Consider the following 21,069-nt stretch of genomic DNA (forward strand, 5'->3'; position numbering starts at 1 on the left):
TATGTTAAATTCAAAGCAAAGTTTTTGTCACCACATGTTCTTAAGAGTCTTACTGACTGAACGTTTTAGGCCAGGATCCCTGTAATGACTGCTTCCTTAGTTTAATATTAGTTCTATTTGATAGCATATTTGAGTGAGTGAGCTTTAATTCAATTAGTAACAATGGACAGCTCCTTTCAACAGCAATTTTTGGTGTTGGATCATCATATGTGTGTGTTCAAACCAAGTTTACACCCTTCCCCATTAGATCTATGTTTGTTCCCATCCACCTCTCCATTTGAGTTTGGCTATGTAAGTGTACATACATTGCACTTAAATCTTACCACAATGGCACAATAATCTTAAACATCTGAAGCCCAGTTTTAGAGCAATATATACATTTTCTGTGTTTCAGGTTAATTTTGAATGAAAATATCAATTGTTCTGTGTTATTTAAACACCAGCTTGTGCTTCATGGCAAACTTTTTTAACAAATTCTTTTTGGAAGCAAATGATTATAGATCTATTCCGTATTTCTACTTTGATCTTTATGTAATGTTGTTTTTTCTTAAAAGTTCATTTTCACCTGCTACTTATCCTCTAACTAAAGTCATAGAGCTCTTTTGTGACATCACATTTAGTTATTGTGGAAATTTTGTCACAGTATTAAGGTTAAGATGTCACAGTGTAGTTATGGCTTTATATGAGGCATAAGAAGCAGGAGCAAATGAGATCTTGCATCTAAATGTTCCTTTTTCATTCCTTTTTATTCTTGTCTTTGTGCCCTGTTCCATGCTCCTACCTATACTTGAAACAGTCCTTCTCTTCAAACGCCACCAGTCACCTTTTCTTTCTTCAAATTCATTCTAAAATTAAAATTACTTACCCTAGAAAGCCTTTGAATCATGACCTGCCAAAACATGGGTACAAAGGTGGGAGGCATGGGGGGGTGTTGTTTTTTTAATGAAAAACATAGCAATATCTATCTATACATAAGTAATGCTAGTGGAAGAATGAAGGAGCTTCTGAGTGATTCTGTGGCTGCAGCAGGGGTTGGGGCAAGAAGCAGGCAGCCAGGAAGCTCCTCTGTGATTTCTTGAAACTCCCCTGGCAGAAGGAGTTGCCTAGTGGCATCCTGCATCTACTTTGTATCGGGAGATGCAGAAGATTCATGCTCTCCCTGAAGAAACATTACTCTTGAAGGTCTGTTGTTAAACATAACGAGGGATTCAGACTTAGCTACGGGGCTTGGAGGAAAGCAGGAGAGGGAACTGGAAGACACATTGTGAACATGTACTTTTGAGGGGAGGGCCAGGAAGGTTTTGGCACTGTGCCTTTAAAGGCACATAGACTTCCAAATCAGTGTGTGATCATGATGACATCCAGTATCTGAATTGCACAGCAATGGATGTATCTAATGTACATTGGTGCCTCTTAATAGCAGGCTGATGGCCATATTAGAAATGTCTAGATTAGTGCTTTTCAACCTGTGATCTGTGGATCCCTGGGGGTCTGCAGACTATGTCTAAGGGGTCTGTGAAAGGTGGTTGTTACCATAGCGCAATGGTTTTCAGCAAGTCCGCAAATGAAAAAAGTTTGAAAACCACTGGTCTAGATACATAAGTATATAAGATGGACAATTTAGATGCAACAAAATAACAATCATGTAGCTTTGATACTATAATGTAGTCACCTGAGAGGTGGAAGGTACCTTTCTTGCTGACTGAATGGGGTCACAAACCAAAAAGCATTCTTCCCGGCTGTTCTCAAGAGAGACGTGGTGGATATCCCTACCCTGTAAAATAGGGAGGAGCCTCCAACAGACCTCTGATTCACCTGGCTTATCCCACTGCCCTTTTCTCTCAAGTAAATGCAGAGCACCACAGCATCTCACCATTTGGAGAAGGGGGAATTTCTTATGTCCTAAGGTCATAGGAACTTTTCCTGGATGAAAAGACAGATTGACTCCCGAGCATAGGAAGCTGTAGAGCACAAGTGATGGGGAATTTATTTGCACAACCTCCCTTACTCAAATCTCCCTCCAGTTTGAAACTGAAGGATTTGGGGTGTTTTGCTCTTGTGTTGCAGACTAACATTTTTGCTCGCTAGAAAATCCCTGGCTTTTTAGAGTTTGCACAATTCAGCAGGTTATGGAGAATATCTCGTGGTAAATGTATTCCTTTTTGTTCTTGTTGTTTAATTTGGTCAATTTTTCCCCTCTACTTTTTTAGCTGTATTCATTAGACAGTTATAACTCATTGTAGTCAGACCTTGCTAGACTCACGTTATCAAGTTGGAAATAAATTGTGATTTTATCTAATCTAACTGCAACATAAGGATAAATTGAAGTTTTGAAAAGTTGTAGTAAAAGCTACAGGCGTGTAACTGTGTCTAACATTTTTACGAGGACAGAACCTTAAAGGACATCTTTCATGACTGGGCCTCTCTTGAAATATTATATGTGCTTTCAGACTAACACAATATTTGTCTTTGGCAGGATAGGAGGTAACTTAAAAAAAATTTCTTCTGCTTTTAATGTATATGTTTTGCATGGCAGGTATGTTTGGTTTGTATTTGAAATGTCATGCCAATTAGTTTTTAAAACCTAATATAAATTAGCAGAAAAGTGATGGAGTGAAGAGTTTTTGGTTAAAATATTAATAAAGAAAAGAGGGAAATAGTTCATTTGTTTATATGTTGTTCTGGTCACTGCTGCAGGGTGCATAACATTTATACTCATTCGTTAAGATGTGTATAACTGCCATTTTGCAGAGGTAGGAGCATAGATGAAAAAGAGAGCCAACAGAGATAGGCAGATGAGATAATCAGATTCCTGTCCCTATTGCTTCCTATACTTCAGCACAGTCAAATGAAATCTTTCATTCTCTTCCTTTTCAATCAAAATGTGGACAATACAAAACTCAGAAAGAAAATTCATAAATGAAAATATCTGCTGTATCTGACAACATAATATGTTCATATGAATTAGAGATGGTCTGAGGTCATCTAATCCATGCTACTATCAGTCCAGGTTTGCTCCCAACTTCCTACTGCTTTTGCAGTTCATTTTTAGAAGTCTAAAGTAATGGTGCTCCTGCTGCTTCCTTTGGAAACTATTATACAGTTTAATAGATCTCACTGCAAGGAGGTTTTGCCTGGTATTCCATCTAACAGCATGCTGCACATCAATGTTTGTTTCACACCTGTGACATAGAGTAGACATGGGTTATTATGATAACTTCTGTTAGAAAAGCAAGCATTTGCCGGGCATCACATTTTTAAAATATAGAATTCTAAAAATATAAATATTTAAATTAGAAATATAAATACAATCCTGGATCCTTGGCCCCTGGTAAGTCCTCTTTGTGCTTCTCCCGTGATGCAAAGAGGACTTAAAGCTGCCTTAATGCAACAGTTAAAGACCCCTCAGCAGGTTTCAGGCTGGCATAATCAGCTACTTCCTTCTCTGGAAGAGGTGGCATAAGGGGTGGGACCAGAGTGCAATGCTGTCCAGTGATCCATGCTGGCAGAACAGATCCTACAGAGTTGATCAGGACACACATATGAATGAAGACAGACACAGGGCTAAATTTAAGCAGCAAGCTGTAACTTTATTAGCTTATCACTGGGAAGGAGCACCTCTGCATCCCCCTTACTCTTCTGCACCAGGCATGTAAGTGGGTCTATTGCGGTGGGTTAAATCAGAGGGATGTTGTGAGCATAACTGTGGGAATGTAGGTAAAAGTTTATAACATGTTACAATAATCTATAACAATGAATGTTGATGGGGAAAGGTGTAAAAGGGAGACAAAAGTACTGAATTAGTCTAAATAAAAAGGCTTACTGATCTAATTCAAGGACTGTTCTGAGATCACGCTTGGTAAACATATAAGGTATGGGGCTGGAAATCAGTGAACCAAAATTGGTAGGTTGGAAATTAGTTCTAATTGGTGGACAAAATAATGAGGGATGGGCTATTTCACTTGTCATTACCTTTGGGGGTCCTCAGAAAGAGATTTTGAGGGGGAAATTAGCAGATGTGGATGCTGGCTGACTGAAAGATGGGACAACAGGAAGGATCAAGCCTCACCATTATGGCTGCCAACCCCATCATCTCTTGGAACGCCAGGATCCGCTCTGACACCATTGTGCCTTCGTTGTCCTAGTCCTGAAAGATGTTCTTTTCCTTCCCCATCTTATTTCTTCTCTTTCCTATTCCTCTGCTTTTGCCTTCTGTCTAATAAGACTCTGGGTTTGCTGGCCAAGACTATATTTTGCAACATTTTGTTAGTCTGTGACCAGAAAGACAGCAAAAAGCAAGGCTCTAAGTAGTCCAGTGTTGGTACACATTTTTTAAATCTGTTCTGTTCTGTTCTTTCCCCTTTTGTGTGTGTTTGTCTTGTTTTGACTTCAAGAAAATAGGCTTGGACTTTAAGAACAGCAGCAAAAACAATGGCTCCAGATTATCTCAACTTCTTTTCTTTTCCCCAAAAAGGAGAGTTGTTGCCATCTTTAATGCTATCTAAAGGACTGTCAGATAGGGAGGGTTTCCTTCTAAAACCTCTCCAGCTCAAGGGAAGGGGAACAAGAAATGTTGTTAAAATGAGAGCCTTCCTTAATAGTTTACATTTCAAAGGCTTTAACTGTTTCATCTTCTTTTCTGTGTCTTTAATAAAAGGTTACAAAGATTTTTAATGCTGTGTTTGCCATGGTAACTAATCTGCTGAGGTCTCTGTACAACAGACCCCAATACTGTTTACAGCTGTTTAATGTTTGACAGTGACAGAGTCACATTCAGGGCCGGCTCCAGGCACCAGCGTTCCAAGCAGGTGCTTGGGGCAGCAGTCAGAAAGGGGCGGCAGTGTTTCTGCCGTGGGGGCAAATCAGCGGCAGCTTCTCCATTCCGCCAGCCAAGGTGGCAATTCACTGGCAGCTTCTCTCTTCTGCCGTCCGTGGCAGCAATTCGGCGGCAGTTTCTCCCTTTTGCCGTCCATGGTGGCAATTCGTCGGGAGTTTCTCTCTTCTGCCGTCTGTGGTGACAATTTGGCGGCGACAGTTTTTTTGACTGCTTGGGGCGGCAAAAACGGTAGAGCCGGCCCTGGTCATATTAACACCTCTGACTCTTTGGGTCCATATATCCCAGTACAGTGGGAGAGGGGAAGGTGGCATAATGCCAATTAAATACCCTCTTCCCAGGTGCGCAGAGCACTCTTCCCAGGTGCACCTGTGGTACACCTGGGGATCAAACTCACATTGCTGATTTTCTTCAATTTTCTTCACAGACATATACACATTAAGGGTGCTGTAAAAAAAACAAACACCGACATTTTGGCAACCAGTTAGTCCACATGTGGGCAAAGAGACCCAAATTACCCTTCGCTCAGCCCCTTTTTGTCAAAATAATTTTTTTTATCATAATAGTGATGTTACCTACTGCTTATGTTGCAGTACCCTGGCACAGTAGTGGAGCGGACATCTTCAGTCTTTATTCTGCATTACTTTGCAATGGTGGATTTCATTCAAAATCTTACTGCTTTTTGTGATTTAATTAGGCAAAATCAAAGCTTCACTTGTCCCTCTCACCAAGCAGCACCCTTTGTACCACACTATGGCATCAGAAAGTCTGCAGTCCAGTCTGTGCCGCTTAACAGAGGTGACTTTAATAGAGATGTTTGATTAACTCCGAAATGTGCCTGAGACACTCTCCTGCCTGTATTTAGGCTTTAAGTTCCTCCTTTATTACGAGACCTCTGAGACCTCATGCCAGACAACATTATTAGTGTATGAATTCATTAGGTGCCCATCACTGGGGTATCTAGACACCATAATGTACATTTAAAAGCACATGAATGATCAAAGATAATAGGGATGGAAGAAAGTTTTAAATATCTGTGTGCAACTGAGGTGTGATTAAAGTTCAAGTGCAACTTTTGGAGCATCTGATGACTGAGGATATGACGGTATTCTTTATAATTATTAAATATTTATATAGCGGTAGCACCCAAAGACCCAAATTTGCTAAGTGCTGTACAAACACATAAGAAAAGATAGTACACTAATGTGCTGTGCACCCGCCTCTGAATATCAGATCCCTTTCGTGTGTGTCAAGTTGAGCACCCAAGAACTGAGGCATCCAAAAATCACTAACACTTCTGAAAATCTTGGCTTTAGTTTTTAAAAGGTCTGTATACACGAAAATGTTATATAAAGCATACTACAGCTTTAACTATGTTTTGTCTGCGGGATGAAATATAGCAGGGAAAAAATGCAACATAATGTGTCTTTGGTACTTAAAAATACACTTGCTGATAAGACTGGCCTCTTTATCCATACAAGGCAGGATTTCAATCACAATTTTCAGCATCTGAATTCAGTATAATCCATGCAACATAATGGAGATTTTTGGCCCATAATTTTGAAGTGATCAACGTAAATAATTATTGTACACATGTAATTTATAGTCGCAATACATTTCTCTTTTGCTTTTTCATTCTGTTTTTCTTTTTCGTTGATAAAGCTTTCATAGTGCATATAATATATTTTGTTGGGCAAGATAAAAGATTTCTTGTTATTTTGTAAATTAGATTACCATATGCCAGAGAGGGATGTTAGTATGTACTTTGGAACATTCGAGTTTCTTAATTATTGCTTCCTGATGTCTTATTTTCTGGCTTCTTGGATTTAGCTCCTCTTTCGTTCAGGTGTACTGGTGTCCCTAAGCCTTTCTGGGCCACAGCTGGAGAAAGTGGTGATTGACAGGACCCTGGCAGGGAAGCTCATCTCCAACACCATCAGTGATGGTAATTACACCCATGTGCAAATCAATTGCCTACATTAACAATAGAGCAGGAGAAATAGTATGTCAACAGGTAGACTAATTATTGCCACTGGGGACTTGCAAACACAACAAGTAATTGCATGTAATGCCATAGTTAGAACCCTCAGGACCAAGAACAGTTTGGGAATAATACTTAACATCAAAGTTATCAGTCTTGTCAAATACTGAATGGATTTTCTAAAATTCATTTTCTTACACATTTTAAACAATAGCACATGAAGTTGTTTGCATGCTTACTTCATATACAGGGAAAAGTGACAGAAGCAGATAATAATGAAATAATTAATTACCCAGGATTTTTACATATACAAAATGCTCAGTTATAAAAAATGGCAGGATAGCAATGCACATATTGAGCTGTACTGGCTGCATTTCTAGATTGCCATCTCTAAGGAAATCAATATTTCTAATTATTTATGACTGCTATTTCAATGAGATGGGTTTATTTAAAAATCCAGTGTATATGAAATATGTCAGTTTTCAAGAGCTTTGTAATATGAAAGTCTTCCTTATTTTTATTTTGTTAATGTTCCGCTGCCAACCTCCACTGAGAACTGTAATCAAACATTAGTATCCTGGCATCTGAATGACTAAGAATATGCAATTTCAGTTTGAGCCTGAGCAGATGTGAATTTTATTCTGAATACTCAAAGAAAGCTTAAGTCCAAGTTTATATATGAGCATACATCTGAGTGCACAAGAGCTCCTTTTGATGTTTGGAGTTATAGGCCCAGATCCACAAAGGGACTTAGGTGCTGTGACTGTCATGTAGAATTCCCTGGCTTTTATCCTTTTTCCAGAGCTTTTTTAAAATTAAAAATTACTTAAGATTTATTAATTTTTAAAAATGATTAGACTTAACTGTCATACCTCTCAAGAAAATTGTAACAATCAAAACTGTACTGCCATAGTTAGGGTTACATAACAGTCTCCATTCCATCCTTTGTTTTTACTTGCTCATCACTTTCTGAAATTTTCAACTTTCAGTTTAAAAATGCCCAGGTCTGAAAGTGAAATATTTGTTAAAGTTTGTGTTAAAAAATGGCTGAACTATTTTTACTCAATAAGAGAGAGAGAGAAAAAAGTCTTTTCTATTTTAAAAAGTAAATTTTTGTGAACTTTTTGGAGATCTCTATTGCCCAGACAACAGGAGTTGAAAGTTTGCGAAACAGTGTAGAGAAGAAATTTGTCTGGAAGTCACTGGGTTTAATTTGCCCTAATTGTGAGGCTTTTAGAGTCTGTTTTATATTTGGTTTGGGGTTTGTTTGTTTTTGCTATCATAAAATGTGCAGCAAAGAATGGATATGCTGCACATGCATGTGGAGCTAACTTATTTACAACAGAAATGTCCAATCATACATTCTGAGGACAGACAAGTATACCTGGGGGTCAGAAAAGATCTGTTGCCAAATTTGAATCAGTTTATGCAATGTCAGATTAAAGCCCAAGAAATTCACTTAACATGCTACAGATTTAGGCCCTGATCTTCCAACCTGACCCAAAGTGACAGACACACCCATACAGAACCCCATTGAAGTCAGTGAAAGTTTGCCTGGCCACTGGGGTCCATCTGCATGAATCAGATTGCAGGATCAGGGCCTAAATAAACAACAAAGAGTATGGAAATCTGCTGCCAAACAAGGCCACCTAAATTCACAAATAAGTAGCTTCATAGTTAACTTCCTTCTCTTAACTTCCTGCACTTAAGGAAGCCTCTGCTGATGATTGAAAATAAACTAGTATGTGGGTTCTAACAAACTTATTAAAATAATTTCTCATTGCTCAATGGTATTTAATATATAAGGAGTCTAAATCCAAAGCTATCAATCCATTTTAACAATGATATATGTAGAAAAAAATAGGAAATATTACCAAGATGTCACAAATGTGTGTAACTTTTATGATCATTATATTATATGACTTGAGAAGTAGCATGCCATCGTAAAATTATAGATTTTAACATGCATCCACAAGGGGCAGAACTAAGGTTGCATATATAACCTTAACTTTAATATTTCCTGACTTCTGAGTGTTTAGCCATTCAACCTTAATATTTTATTAAATATAATTTTGATCTGTGGAATATGTAGAAATTTGTGGCTGCAACTGTGAAGGAGAGACACTTATTTGTTGTTAGTTTAGTTTATTATATTTTGTTATAACATAGAATAGAATTAGCTAAATAAAGAAAAACTTGGTATGGAAAAAGACCCCATTTACATAAATCAAAGCCACACAACTCTCAGAACAGGCAGGATTGTCATAACTATCATCCATGTCTCTTGACATTTCAAAATTCCTAAATTCTGTTGTGGTCTCATGACAGGCATGTGCTGGATTCATAGCCCGATACCCTACCTAATATTCAAAAGCTTGCTGGGGCATTATGACCCTGTACAGCAGCATTGCAAGTCTCTTTAAGGGGCTCTGTGGGCAATGGTATAACCAGAGTTGACCGTTGTTTTAGGCCTAATCTGGTGCAGGAAGTACGCCTTTTCCTGGGTGTGCTCATCTAAGCAGATACTCCAGTTTTACTGGTATTGATGACAACTGAATGTCCTGAATGTATACCTGATTCAGGAAAGAAGAATTATGAATGGACGGCAATCCCTCTGATAATATCTTATACCCCTCCTTTTCCTCCCAACCCTCTCTTGAAATCTTTTCCCACACCCAATCCTGTAATTTAGCTTTGCACCCTAGCTATCACCAGGTGGCTCTGAATGACCCAGCTGTGCTGCCAGTCTAAACAATAAGAGTCACCTTTCCTGTTCCCCGCCCCTTCAGCCAATACCCAGGCAACCAGAGCTTTGCAGAGACTGAAGAGCTAACTTTCTCTATTCACCATTCCCACCTGCTCATGGGTCCCCGATCCCTAGTCTGTCTTTAGACCCAAATTTCAGGAGTGTTCTGAGGTTTGATGTAGGCCTATCTCTAGTGTAGCATAAATATATGTTAAAGTTTATTTCTAGTAATACAATGTATGCAATTGCATATATACAAAGAGGCCATGTCTATAACTTTAAATTTTCTTGTGCGTGTTAAAATCTCAGCTGTAGCATCAAAGGGGCAATGTCAGATAGTTTAGGCCCAAGGTTTTGTTTCAAAACTTAGTATTAACAGAGTTGTTTTTATGAAATTTTAAATATCAGTGATCACAGTTTGTTTAAATCCAAACATTTTTCTTTGTCGTTTGCATACCAAATGTTGCAGAATTGTGCTAATACCTTACAATCTGAAAGTGCAGCTGGCTATAAAACAGACTGCAAACAAAAGCAAAGCTGACTAGTTTATTTTCTTTGTTCAAGTGGCGTGTAGTGCAAGAGTAAGCTATCAATATCAATTATGAAAAGTATGTTATAAAATTCTTATATATTTAAGAATCTAGGGTCTTAGTCACAAATGTAAGGCATTTTTAAATTGAATTTTTTGACCAGGTAATTTATTTAATTTTTTTTACCTGATGGTGTCTGTTTCGTATAGGTTTCTGCATTTAATTCTTGAAAATAAATCATACCATTTAGACTATAGTCATGGTTCTGTCCAAAGAGGAATTTTCAGTCATCTGATACTAACTATCAGTTGGCTGTCTGAACACTCAGACATTCTCTTACAGGTGTTCACAGTTCAGAGAGCAGTGCAATGTTTGGGGGAAACCCTAAATTGTTAGCAGTGTTGTATCGCTCATTTTCTTTGTTCACCTTTGTTTTCTCTGTTCGTAGTGCTAGTTAATTAATTTTACATTTAAATATTTCTATTTATACTATATGGTAACACAATTGTGATTCCATAGACATTTTCCAGACTTCAAGGGAGTACATCCACTCTTAGACATGTATGTGGTTTAGATCAAGAGCACAGAGGAAGAATGTCATGTGTAAAGCTTTCAACTGGTTCATTTTTGCCCATAGCAAAAATGTTATAAGGAATAACATTCTTGACTGCTGTGGTAGTATCTGGAATCTTACTGCTGCTACATCACTTATTGTTTATTCTTGACGGGTGATGTAAAATTACCAAATCCAGCTCAAATAATGATTTGCATTTGACCAGCCCAAATGCAAACAATGTTGTACAAAGCCACGATCCCAAAATATCAATGGGAGTTGCTTTGGGCAAGGGACTGAGGAAGCTACCAAGATGAGGATGGGATGGGGTGGGAATAAAACATATGTCTGATTAGAGTGATAAGTGTAAGATAATTTATTCAGTTTTATTTAATCTGAGTACTCCCTGAGCTTTATTTCTCATTTCCAAGAAGATCCTGGCAAGATGACACATTGATGTCTTTTAGGAGATTACACAGGCTTCAATGTAATATTTAAGACATGGTCTTGAAAAAATTGCTTTTTGCAGTGTCTCAGTGGAGAGCTCAGTAATTTGTTTTGTTATTGGTAGTAGGTATTACAGTGGTGACAATTTTTATTTGTTTTTCAGCTGTTCTTACAGACAGTTTCATCATCTTGTCATTTTGGGAGCAAAACAAACTCTGCTTCATTCAGTTTACAAAGAAGACAGGTTCTCCTGATGTAAACAAAAGACTGGAAAAACTCTCATCCTTGGATTTTAAGGTATAGCTGTCAATGATGTCTGTAAATACCCTAGTCACTTTATGTTATGGACCACTACTACTGATGGGTAGAGTATTGCACAGTAAAATGCTGGTCTTTGACATAGCTCTTTACCTGCCATTCTAATCAAAATTCTTTGATTGAATTTTTGTTGCAAAGTCAGAAAATATCTAAATGGAATGGTATTTTATTACTTTTTTTAAAAAAAAATTGCTGTGCCAATAGGGGTCCAATTTTTCATATATTTACTGTAAGATTGTTACAGTTATTTAGTTTAAAGATCACCACAAAGTTGATTGAGGCCCAAGTAGGAGGTGTGACGTTTAATTATTCATCTGTAGAAGACCTAGAGTATGTGGATGATATTGGAGAGACTACGGGCCAACTACAGCTAATGCTGGAAGAGCTGCAAAAAACGGCAGGGTGATAAAACCAAAGCTATCCATGCCTCCTATAAAATGGAAGCTAATGACCTGCTGGCATGACAAGTAGAGGACAATGGCATTGAATGGGTGAATAGTTTTATCTGTTTGAGTAATCGGTTGACAGCAGGCACTTCTGTATCTGGAGGAGCTGCATGTTGGATCACATTAGACACATTTCAGCATCTTCAGAGGCCTCTGATTGGGTGGCAGGATGTCTAAAACTAAGATCTGAGTATTCAGTGCAGTAGTGATGGCAACACGATTGTATGGAGTAGAACCATGGCTGTTTAAAAATGCCTGAGGAGAGGAAACAAAACAGTTGTTAGTGCCAAAAATTAGGTTGATTTGATTTTTGTCACAAATGAGGAGACACTTAGATGATCCCAGCAAGCTGCAGTCTTGCACCAGCTGAGGACAAGATGACTGCAATGGTGGGGTCATGTCCAACATACAGAAGAAGGTATTCTCTTACAGAAGGTTTATAGAGCTGAGGTTGAAGGAAGCAGAGCATGAGGCCAACCATGATGAGGTTTGAAGATGCAATTCTGAGGGATTTAAGAACTGTAAATCCTCCCAGACTGACTCTTGTCAAAGGAAGAAGACTTGCAAGGGACTGTTCAAAATGGAAATCCCTTCTATATACCACCATGGATACATCATAGCCACATGAATCTGCTGCTGCTGTGTTACAATTGTTCGTAGAAGCCGTAATTCTTCCTCTAGTTACAATGCTCATTTCCTAGGCATATGGGAGAAAGGGTGGCTTTATGGGTAAAGCACTGGACTAGGACTTGGGAGATATAAGTACAGTTCCTTTGGGCAAGTGGCTTAATCTCTCTGTAACTCAGTTCCCCAGCTATAAAATGAGGATTGTGATACTCCCTTTCTCCTGGCTTTTGTCTCTTTGGATTGTAACCTCTTTGGCTTTTAGTACAATGGGGCCTTGACCTCAGCTGGGACCTGTAGACACTAGTGCAATATAAACAATGATAATAATCCTCCAGGTTCTCTTTGAAGGCCATTAGCTTCAAACAGAAAGGTCGAAGTTTCTAATTCACTGCAAGAATAGAGGCTAGAAAGATATGTAGTAAGCAAGAGGAGGGGAGTTTACACATATTACAACCTGGATAAATATTAAGGGAAACAACCTTATGCTAGCTAGTATTTTCCTCCTGATCACCTCCAGGTAATTTGTTTCCTTGTATATGAGCATTTGCATCTAGGTATCAGGCTTTTTCAAGGATGTGTTTAATTTAAGTTTTGTCATACACATTTTAACTTGCAAGGTAGGAATACTTTCTGCTAGGGTGAGTAATACATTTTCCAGGCTGTTTCAGCTCAAGGCCTCTTTTCAGCAGTGACTTGTGTTTGCGAGATTGAGCCAACCTCTGTAACATGGATTTGAGACAGTTCACTGTTCACTAGGAATTGAGCTGATACATAGTTTACTTTAAAATGATGCACACTTGTGCCTTGCCCATAGGTATTTGCTAAGGTTGCTACTTTAGAAGCAAGATTGGTGATCTCTATGCCCCTAAACTTTGGGAAACTGTAATGAGCTCATGCTTACCATGATCGTTTCCTGGTAAGGGCTATATCTCCTATGTTTGCTTTATCCTTATATATCACAGTTTTCTTCTGGATACTACTAAGCATGTTTCTGGACCTAACTGTGGTGACTGTTTTCTTAGGGAAGAAGGAAAACCTAATCTATAGAAACATCTTACTATGCTAGGAAACCAGACATACCCTCTGTGTTCCTTAATAGGGTTGTTGTGTTTTGTGGTTTGCTGACACAGCTGAGCTTCTGGAAGACTTCTATGTATGACACTAACATTGCTTTCTCTAGATCAGTGATTCTCAACCAGGGATACACGTACTCCTGGGGGTACACAGAGGTCTTCCAGGGGATACATCAAACATCTAGATATTTACCTAGTTTTACAACAGGTTACATAAAAAGCACTAGTGAAGTCAGTACACACTAAAATTTCACACAGACAGAATGAGAAAGTAAGCAATTTTTCAGTAATGGTGTGCTCTGACATTTGTATTTTTGTGTCTGATTTTGTAAGCAAGTAGTTTTTAATTGGAGGTAAAACTTGGGGCACGCAAGACAAATCAGGGTCCTGAAAGGAGTACGGTAATCTGGAAAGGTTGAGAGCCATTTCTGCTCTAGAAATCAATGGGAATGACTATGGATTATGTTTTGGCCAGACCAAAAAAAAAGGCATTAGCATTTTTAATGGCATGCTCTTTTGTGTCAGGCTTACTAGTTAGGCAGCAAAATATAATTTTAATTATCTTTAAACTGCAGCAGTGTGAGCCACCACAAAGTATTATTCATCGTTGTAAGACTCTTATTTCAGCTTTCTGTAGTAAAGTAACAGGGGCGGTGAGTTATATGGGCCCATGATGCCCGGGCACCTGCAAATTCAGGGCCCAGCTCCACCAATGTTCAGGGCTGGGTGTCTCCTCTGGCCCTGCCTGCTGCCCCTGCACTCCTCCTCTGAGCGTCCCTGCCTGCCCTGGGCAGCTGGCAGCTACCTCTACAGCTCCGCACTGCACTCCCTCGCTGGCTGCTCCTGCTGCTGCTGCTGGCTACAACTTAAGGAGCGGCACTGGGGGCAGGCTGAGGTGGCTGCTGCACCTGCGGAGGGAGGAGGCGCATGGCAGCCCCCTTCCCCGCCCTGGCAGGCAATGCTGAGTCGACTCCGAGGAGGGGTTATCCTGGCTGGACCTCCTGAGCAGCAGCCTGGGTTGGGGCTTGGGTGACTATCCTGCCGGGGGGGCCGGTCAAACCAATGTACAATATCTAGATCACAGACACAGTAAGCAGTAGAATTGTCATCAACAATGATAAGAAGCAAAGATACTCCTCAATGGGAAATCTGGGGCACTATAACAGTGTTGCCTTCTTTTCTAAACCAGTTCCTGGACACTGACCTTATTCACAGGAGCTGGGCGCTTTGTCAGAAGGGCAGAGGAAACCAATGTAAGAAGGTTTGGTTAAAGCATAGGACTAGGACCCAGAAGTTCTCGGTTCAGTCCTTGTCTCTGCCACAGACTCCCTGTGTGACCTTGGGCAATTCACTAAATCTTTCTGTGTCTCCCTGTTGTGCCATCTCAAAAGAGATGTATTAGAATTGGAAAAGATACAGAGAAGGGAAATAAAAATAATTAAGGGTAACAGAACAGCTTCCATGTGAGAAGAGATTAAAAAGACTGGGACTGTTCAGCTTGCAAAAGAGATGACTGAGGGGGGATATGATCGAGGTCTGTAAAATCATGAATGGTGTGGAGAAAGTGAATAAAGAAGTGTTATTTAGCCCTTCACGTGACACAAGAACCAGGGCTCACCCAGTGAAATTAATAGGCAGCAAGTTTAAAACAAGCAAAAGGAAGTACTTCTTTACGCAGTGCACACCTGTGGAACTCCTTGCCAGAGGATGTTGTGAAGCCAAGACTATAACAAGGTTCAAAAAAGACCTAGATAAATTCATGGAGGATAGGTCCATCAAAGGCTATTATCTAAGATGGTCAGGGATGCAACCCCATGCTCTCGGTGTCCATAAGCCTCTAACTGCCAGATGACGATACTGAATGACAGAGAATGAAACACTTGATTTTCCTGTTCTGTTCATTCCCTTTGAAGAATCTGGCATTGGCCACTGTCAGAAGACAAGATACTGAGCTAGATGGACCATTGAACTTATCCAGTGTGGCCATTCTTACATTCTCATGTTCTTATTTGTAAAAGGAGGATAGTTCTGGTCTCTTTTTAAATTGTAAGCTCTTTGGTACAGGGACCATATTGTACTATGTCTTTGTTTAGTGCCTGACATAATGGTGTCCAGTCTTGGTTGGCACTTCTAGGCAGTATTGTAAGTAATCGTGAGTCAGTCGGGCTTATTTTCTTCTCAGTTTTATGGATAGTTTTTTATTTTTAGCCTTAATGCTTGGAGGCAGAAAAATCGTTTTGCTTTTCTTCTGCATGTCTTTGACTAGCAGGATAGGCAGACTTGGCTTTGGAGTTTACTGTTTATCTTTGGAATGTACTCAAACTTTCTGATGAAGTATTAACTGTACAGATGTTTGGTAGTTAGCTGGAAATTTGATTTATATACAATATATACCCACGTGAATCCATCATTGTCTGGATCTTTTTCCTTTTTGAGAAGTAGCATCTTTGGTACCATCGAGACAATGACACTTTGAATAAAGATAATTGGAGCTATTATGCGAATCAACAGCACTATGTAGTCTTGGAGACTGGCAAAACATAAGACCAATTACTACCAATTCCCTATTCTCAAGAGGACTGTCAGTGTTGAAGGTGTCATCTAATATATATAAGATTTTTTTAAAAAAAAACTAATAATATCATTGTTTTTAACTGATACATGATTGGTAAAATTAGAGTACAGCACTGTAATTAATATCTGGGACGGCATTTGTGCTTGATAGCCATAAAGTATTTTTATTTCTCGTCTAAGTATGCCTTCAGTGTGTTTTTGAATAACAAAATAAAAGCTAAGTAGTTAAGTTAGCATTCCTTGGATAAACTTTACATGTATGTCATATATTTATACTTTTAAACTGACAGAATTTGGGCAAATAAAAGTGCAGGATAAATGTACTGGAAACATTGACACTTTATAAGTTTTCCCTTCTGTGGTTCTTTAGTCCATTTCAATTTACTCAACACTGAGGAGAGAGTACAAGGTGATAAATGTTTACTATGAGGGAACAACATTGGTAATTACTTTGATTTCAGTTCCTTTTGATGTGTATTCAGGGGATGAAGAGGTCAATAATATTATGACCATGCAAATAGAAAAGAGTTCTTTTTGACCATATAAAAAACAGCAAAGGATTATTAAAGCATTAACCTTGATTTTAATGGCCTTGGTTGAGTGGTGAGATCACAATTTGGATGAGCCTGATTATTTACTAAATACAATACATAAATGCAACGGGTTCTTAACACCCATTGCACTCTGGCATTATCGCATTACTGCCATCCTTTGTTGCTTTGCAGACAGGAATATGAAAGCAATCTGTCATGTAGTGAGACTGGCTCCAGAAGCATTTCTCTGATAAGAAGACCCCCTGCCCTTTGCTAGTGTCTGGTCCAGTAGGCTTAGCCATGCGCTTAATCCCCAGAAAGTGGTTCGATTATTGCTGACCAGCAATGGCAAGATAGTTTTTTTTTTTTTCCCCTAGCTATCAACCTTCCATTAATTCCTTAAGCAGAAATGCGGTGCAATCTATATTTCCTTGGCATGTGTCACCCAGATGGTGCACTGCTCATGTTTTCAAATAACCATGCTCCAAAATAACATAGTTTGAATAATAAATTCCACAAATCCTTCCTGAGAAATAGAGGCACAATTCTCAAGAGCTGCATAAACTTTACGCATGATGCTGTAGCTCATCCACATTATGCAGAAAAGTATATAGTCTGTTACCAAATGGGTATTTGTGGCTGGATTCCTTAATTTAGGGGGAAAATAAACATTCTCTTTTAAACATTGTGAGCTGTCTTTAATGTTTGATGATGTGTCTTAAACAGTTGCCTTCACTCCTTGGTCAGCATCACAGAACTTGTCATTTAATATGGCTGGGTTTAAATCCTGTGTAGGTCGATGCTGTCAAGTAACCATGACTGTACATTTTGGTATTGATTGGAGTCATTGCAGTAAATTCCTGCTTAACTCACATCCTTCTCCTTCCCAATCCCTTCCCCATAGATAAAATTGTGGGTGAGCATGTGTCTTTCTGTCTGGACAGAGATTTCTTACATTTAGATGTAGCGTATATGAATACATATACACACATTGTCCTCTGTGTGTATATATTTACTTGCAGTAAATGCTCCCAATATGTTGTTTTTATAACTTTAAATATTTCCTGCATTTTTTCTCCATCAGATTGCTTATATTGATATACCTGGACCAGCAAGTAGAAGGATAAAACGTCACCTGTCAATAAATTGTATCCAAGATATGGTCATTTGCTGGTGGTCACTGACTAATGATGGAGCATGGCCTTGGTCTCCTATTTCCAGTGAGAGGGACAGAGCCAACTTATTGTTATTAGGCTATGCACATGGGAGACTAGAGGTAAAGTTCTGAACTGTATCTTATTACTTAATTTTCAGATTTGCTAACAAATAAGAACAATCAACTCAAGTTTATACCTGGGGTTGAAACATGCCAGCCGTTATAAAAGCAGCAGTTCTCCAATTCATGACAAATAACTTAATATTATTAATGTATTAACATTATTTATTTTTATTTGCACTTCAAAATTGGAATCTATGTGCAACTGAATAAGGAAATTAAATGTATATAAGAGCATGTTATAGCATTACCACTTTATAGAAAATACAGGGTAGGACAGCTAGCCTATAGAAAAACCTGTGGGGGCTGCCTGAATGCTCAAAAGTCAGAGTTTTACATTGTTTGAGATGCTATTATTTTTATAACATTTTAAAACAACATTAAGAGCACAGAAATGCACTCAAAAATAATAACAAACACTAATGCATCTACTTTGTAAACTGGTTGTGTTAAAATCATGCGTCAACCTTTTTTACCTCTGGTGAGAGAAGCAGAGGTACAAAATTCCTAATAATAAAATTTGAATATGGTCTTCCAATTAGCCCAATAGTTTAGTAGTTCAGTCGGGGGAAGGGGAGGGTAGCACAAGGATGCAAGAATGTTTGAAAAAGTTTAAGCCAACGCAGTGATGGGAGGTGCAAGTCAGGAGATGCTAGGTAATGAGTATAATGCTTATTTAGAATGATAGGATCTGTCCTCTTAATCTTATCTGAAGTAGAATATGAATTTATATACTAACACACAAGAAATAAAAATCTGGGCCAAAAATTCACATATCTCAGTCCTATTTCTAACCTCAGGATATATGTAAATCCCTTATTGAGGAAGCAATTTGATTAAATCCCTTTAAAAACTCTTCAAATATCTTTAATTAAACACTAGTAACAATCAGAAGTATGTAGTATGATCAACACCTTTCATCAGTGCTACGTTTACTTGGCCTTTGTTTTTAGTTGCTGGCTGAGTGTTTGCTCCTTAAACTGCTGTAATTGGTAATGGACAAGACACTGAACTGGGACTCAGTTCTCTTGGGGTCTGTTCCTAGTTATGAAGGAAATGCAGTCTATTGGTCAGAGCAGGGCATCTTTCTCTGCTGTAGGCAGCAGCCAGCTTCATTTTAAAATCTTCACCTTACATAAGAAATTTGATTCAAATATTCTCAAATGGATTTAATTAACTAAAGCCTACGCATGACCTTTTCGCAATAGTCCACTCTTGTAAGCAATAGTATCTATTCCTTTATACTGGAGATGTATCAGAATTCTAGTGTCTTACAATTATTGCCTTGATAATCAGTGATCCTTATGAATTTTTCCCTTGACATCTTCTATATATATTGGAAATGTTATGGAAGAAGAAAATGTAGTTGATACAGTTTGTGTATATTATTTCTAAGGTCTGATTTCTATCACTGTGGTATTTAAGTACCAGAGTATCTAGACTGTCTAGCCACATTTCTTTCAGTTAGCATCCCACCATTAGTGGTCTTCTTTGACTCTTCGCTTTCCTTCTTCCCACACATCCACACTGTTGTCAAATCCTGGTGCTGCTTTCTCCACAACTTATCAAAATATGTGACCCATTCTTTCTGTCCCAACAGATAAAAAGCTTGTCTACTCCTTGGTCAGTTTCTTACAATCTCTTCCTTTGTGGCCTCCTCTCACCCCCAGTACATCCAGAATGCAGTTTCTAAAATGATGTTCCATGCCTGTTGATCAGACCACATCATTCTTCTTTTTGAATCTCTGCCCTGGCTCCCCCATAATTAAATGCTAGTAACAATCAGAAAACAGTCATATGATCAGGTACTGTACCATGTTTAAACTCTCATTCTCCACTCTTATCGTACGTAACTTTCGCTTCATAACTTCACCTGACTGCTATTGCAGATCTTACTGTGACCTCACTTTCCTCCTTGCTCCACCAATGATGCCAGCTTTTCCATCCCCTTTGGTTTTCTCACCTTTCCATACTTTCTTCCCGATGCCCCCTATAATAGCCCTCCTAATCCAAACAGAACAGGCTCCCAGTCTCTCCGTATTCATATCTTTCCTCAAGGCCAAACCTCTCCCCAAGATGTGGTCTCATAATATTGTCCACATGCATTGGGGAGATGTACATTGCACATACAGTGGGGTTGCTCTGGATCCTAGCAATGCTTTCTTTTAATGAGGAAAAATAGATTAAAAAAAATGTAACATCCAGTATAAAGGGGACCTTGTGAATTATGTTATATGGAGGGTTTTTTTACATGTATTAAGTCTGAGACTAAAACGTAGATAACATCCCTTTAAAAACAGGAGCAGATGCTTTCATAGAGTCTTGTGAGGGGAAATAGGAACAATTAAAACCTATAATAACCAAGCAGTACTTTAAATATTTTAAGTCAGATAGTACACAGTAAAAAAAAAAAACAAAAAAAAAACTCCCGGAATGATAGATTGCAATTTTGTTTACTGGAGAATGCAGATTAAGATGTACTATATTTATGTAAGGTTTTTAATAACAGTTTGCTGTACAAAATCTTTGATTGCTTTACTGTTTTTAATACAGGAACCATTTGGATGTGTTAAATTGTGTAGGATTTGGTGGGGACCAGCCCCCAAAAGAGAAATATGAAGGTGTTTTTCTTTTTAACGAGTCCATATACAAATATATTTATTCTACTCTTTTTATTGGTAACAGTGTGCATGGTCAAAAATGCTATTTAAGTTGTTCTCCTGTGGAACTGGTGCTGCTGTTTTGCTTTTAAAAATAAACAGAGGAGTGTATCTTCAAGAAATCATTTAAAACTATTTTCTTATGAATCGATAAGATCTAACATAAAATCATCCTTGGATTAAATGTTTTGTGAGAAACATGGTGAAAAAGACAACACAGACTTTAGTCTGCAAATATGAATTAAGTGATAATGGTGCCAATGATCAGATGCTGTGATAGTTTCAGACATTTGTCTTACCATGTTTATTTTCACTGCAGTTGCCCTTTTTTAGAATAATTGAAATTACTCTTCATTCCTATGGAAAAAATAATTTGTCTATGAGAGAATATTATGTTTCTTTCTCCCCCAGCGACTGTCCTTAGTAGTTAGTGCTTCTGAGTTATTTTCTCTCAAACTTGTGAAATAAACA

General features: G+C 38.4%; 1 protein-coding gene across 1 annotated transcript in view; it reads left to right on the top strand.

The window, feature by feature from the left end:
• WDPCP (WD repeat containing planar cell polarity effector) overlaps window positions 1-21,069 on the top strand; it is a 271,495-nt gene that overhangs the window by 106,600 nt on the left and 143,826 nt on the right. Inside the window, exons 7-9 of the mRNA XM_077812039.1 lie at window positions 6,665-6,779; window positions 11,255-11,388; window positions 17,747-17,938. Coding sequence (XP_077668165.1) covers window positions 6,665-6,779; window positions 11,255-11,388; window positions 17,747-17,938 — 441 coding nt within the window. The remainder of the gene's footprint in view (window positions 1-6,664; window positions 6,780-11,254; window positions 11,389-17,746; window positions 17,939-21,069) is intronic.

The sequence above is a fragment of the Eretmochelys imbricata genome, chromosome 3 (genome assembly GCF_965152235.1).
Source record: "Eretmochelys imbricata isolate rEreImb1 chromosome 3, rEreImb1.hap1, whole genome shotgun sequence".
Classification (NCBI taxonomy): Eukaryota; Metazoa; Chordata; order Testudines; family Cheloniidae; genus Eretmochelys; species Eretmochelys imbricata.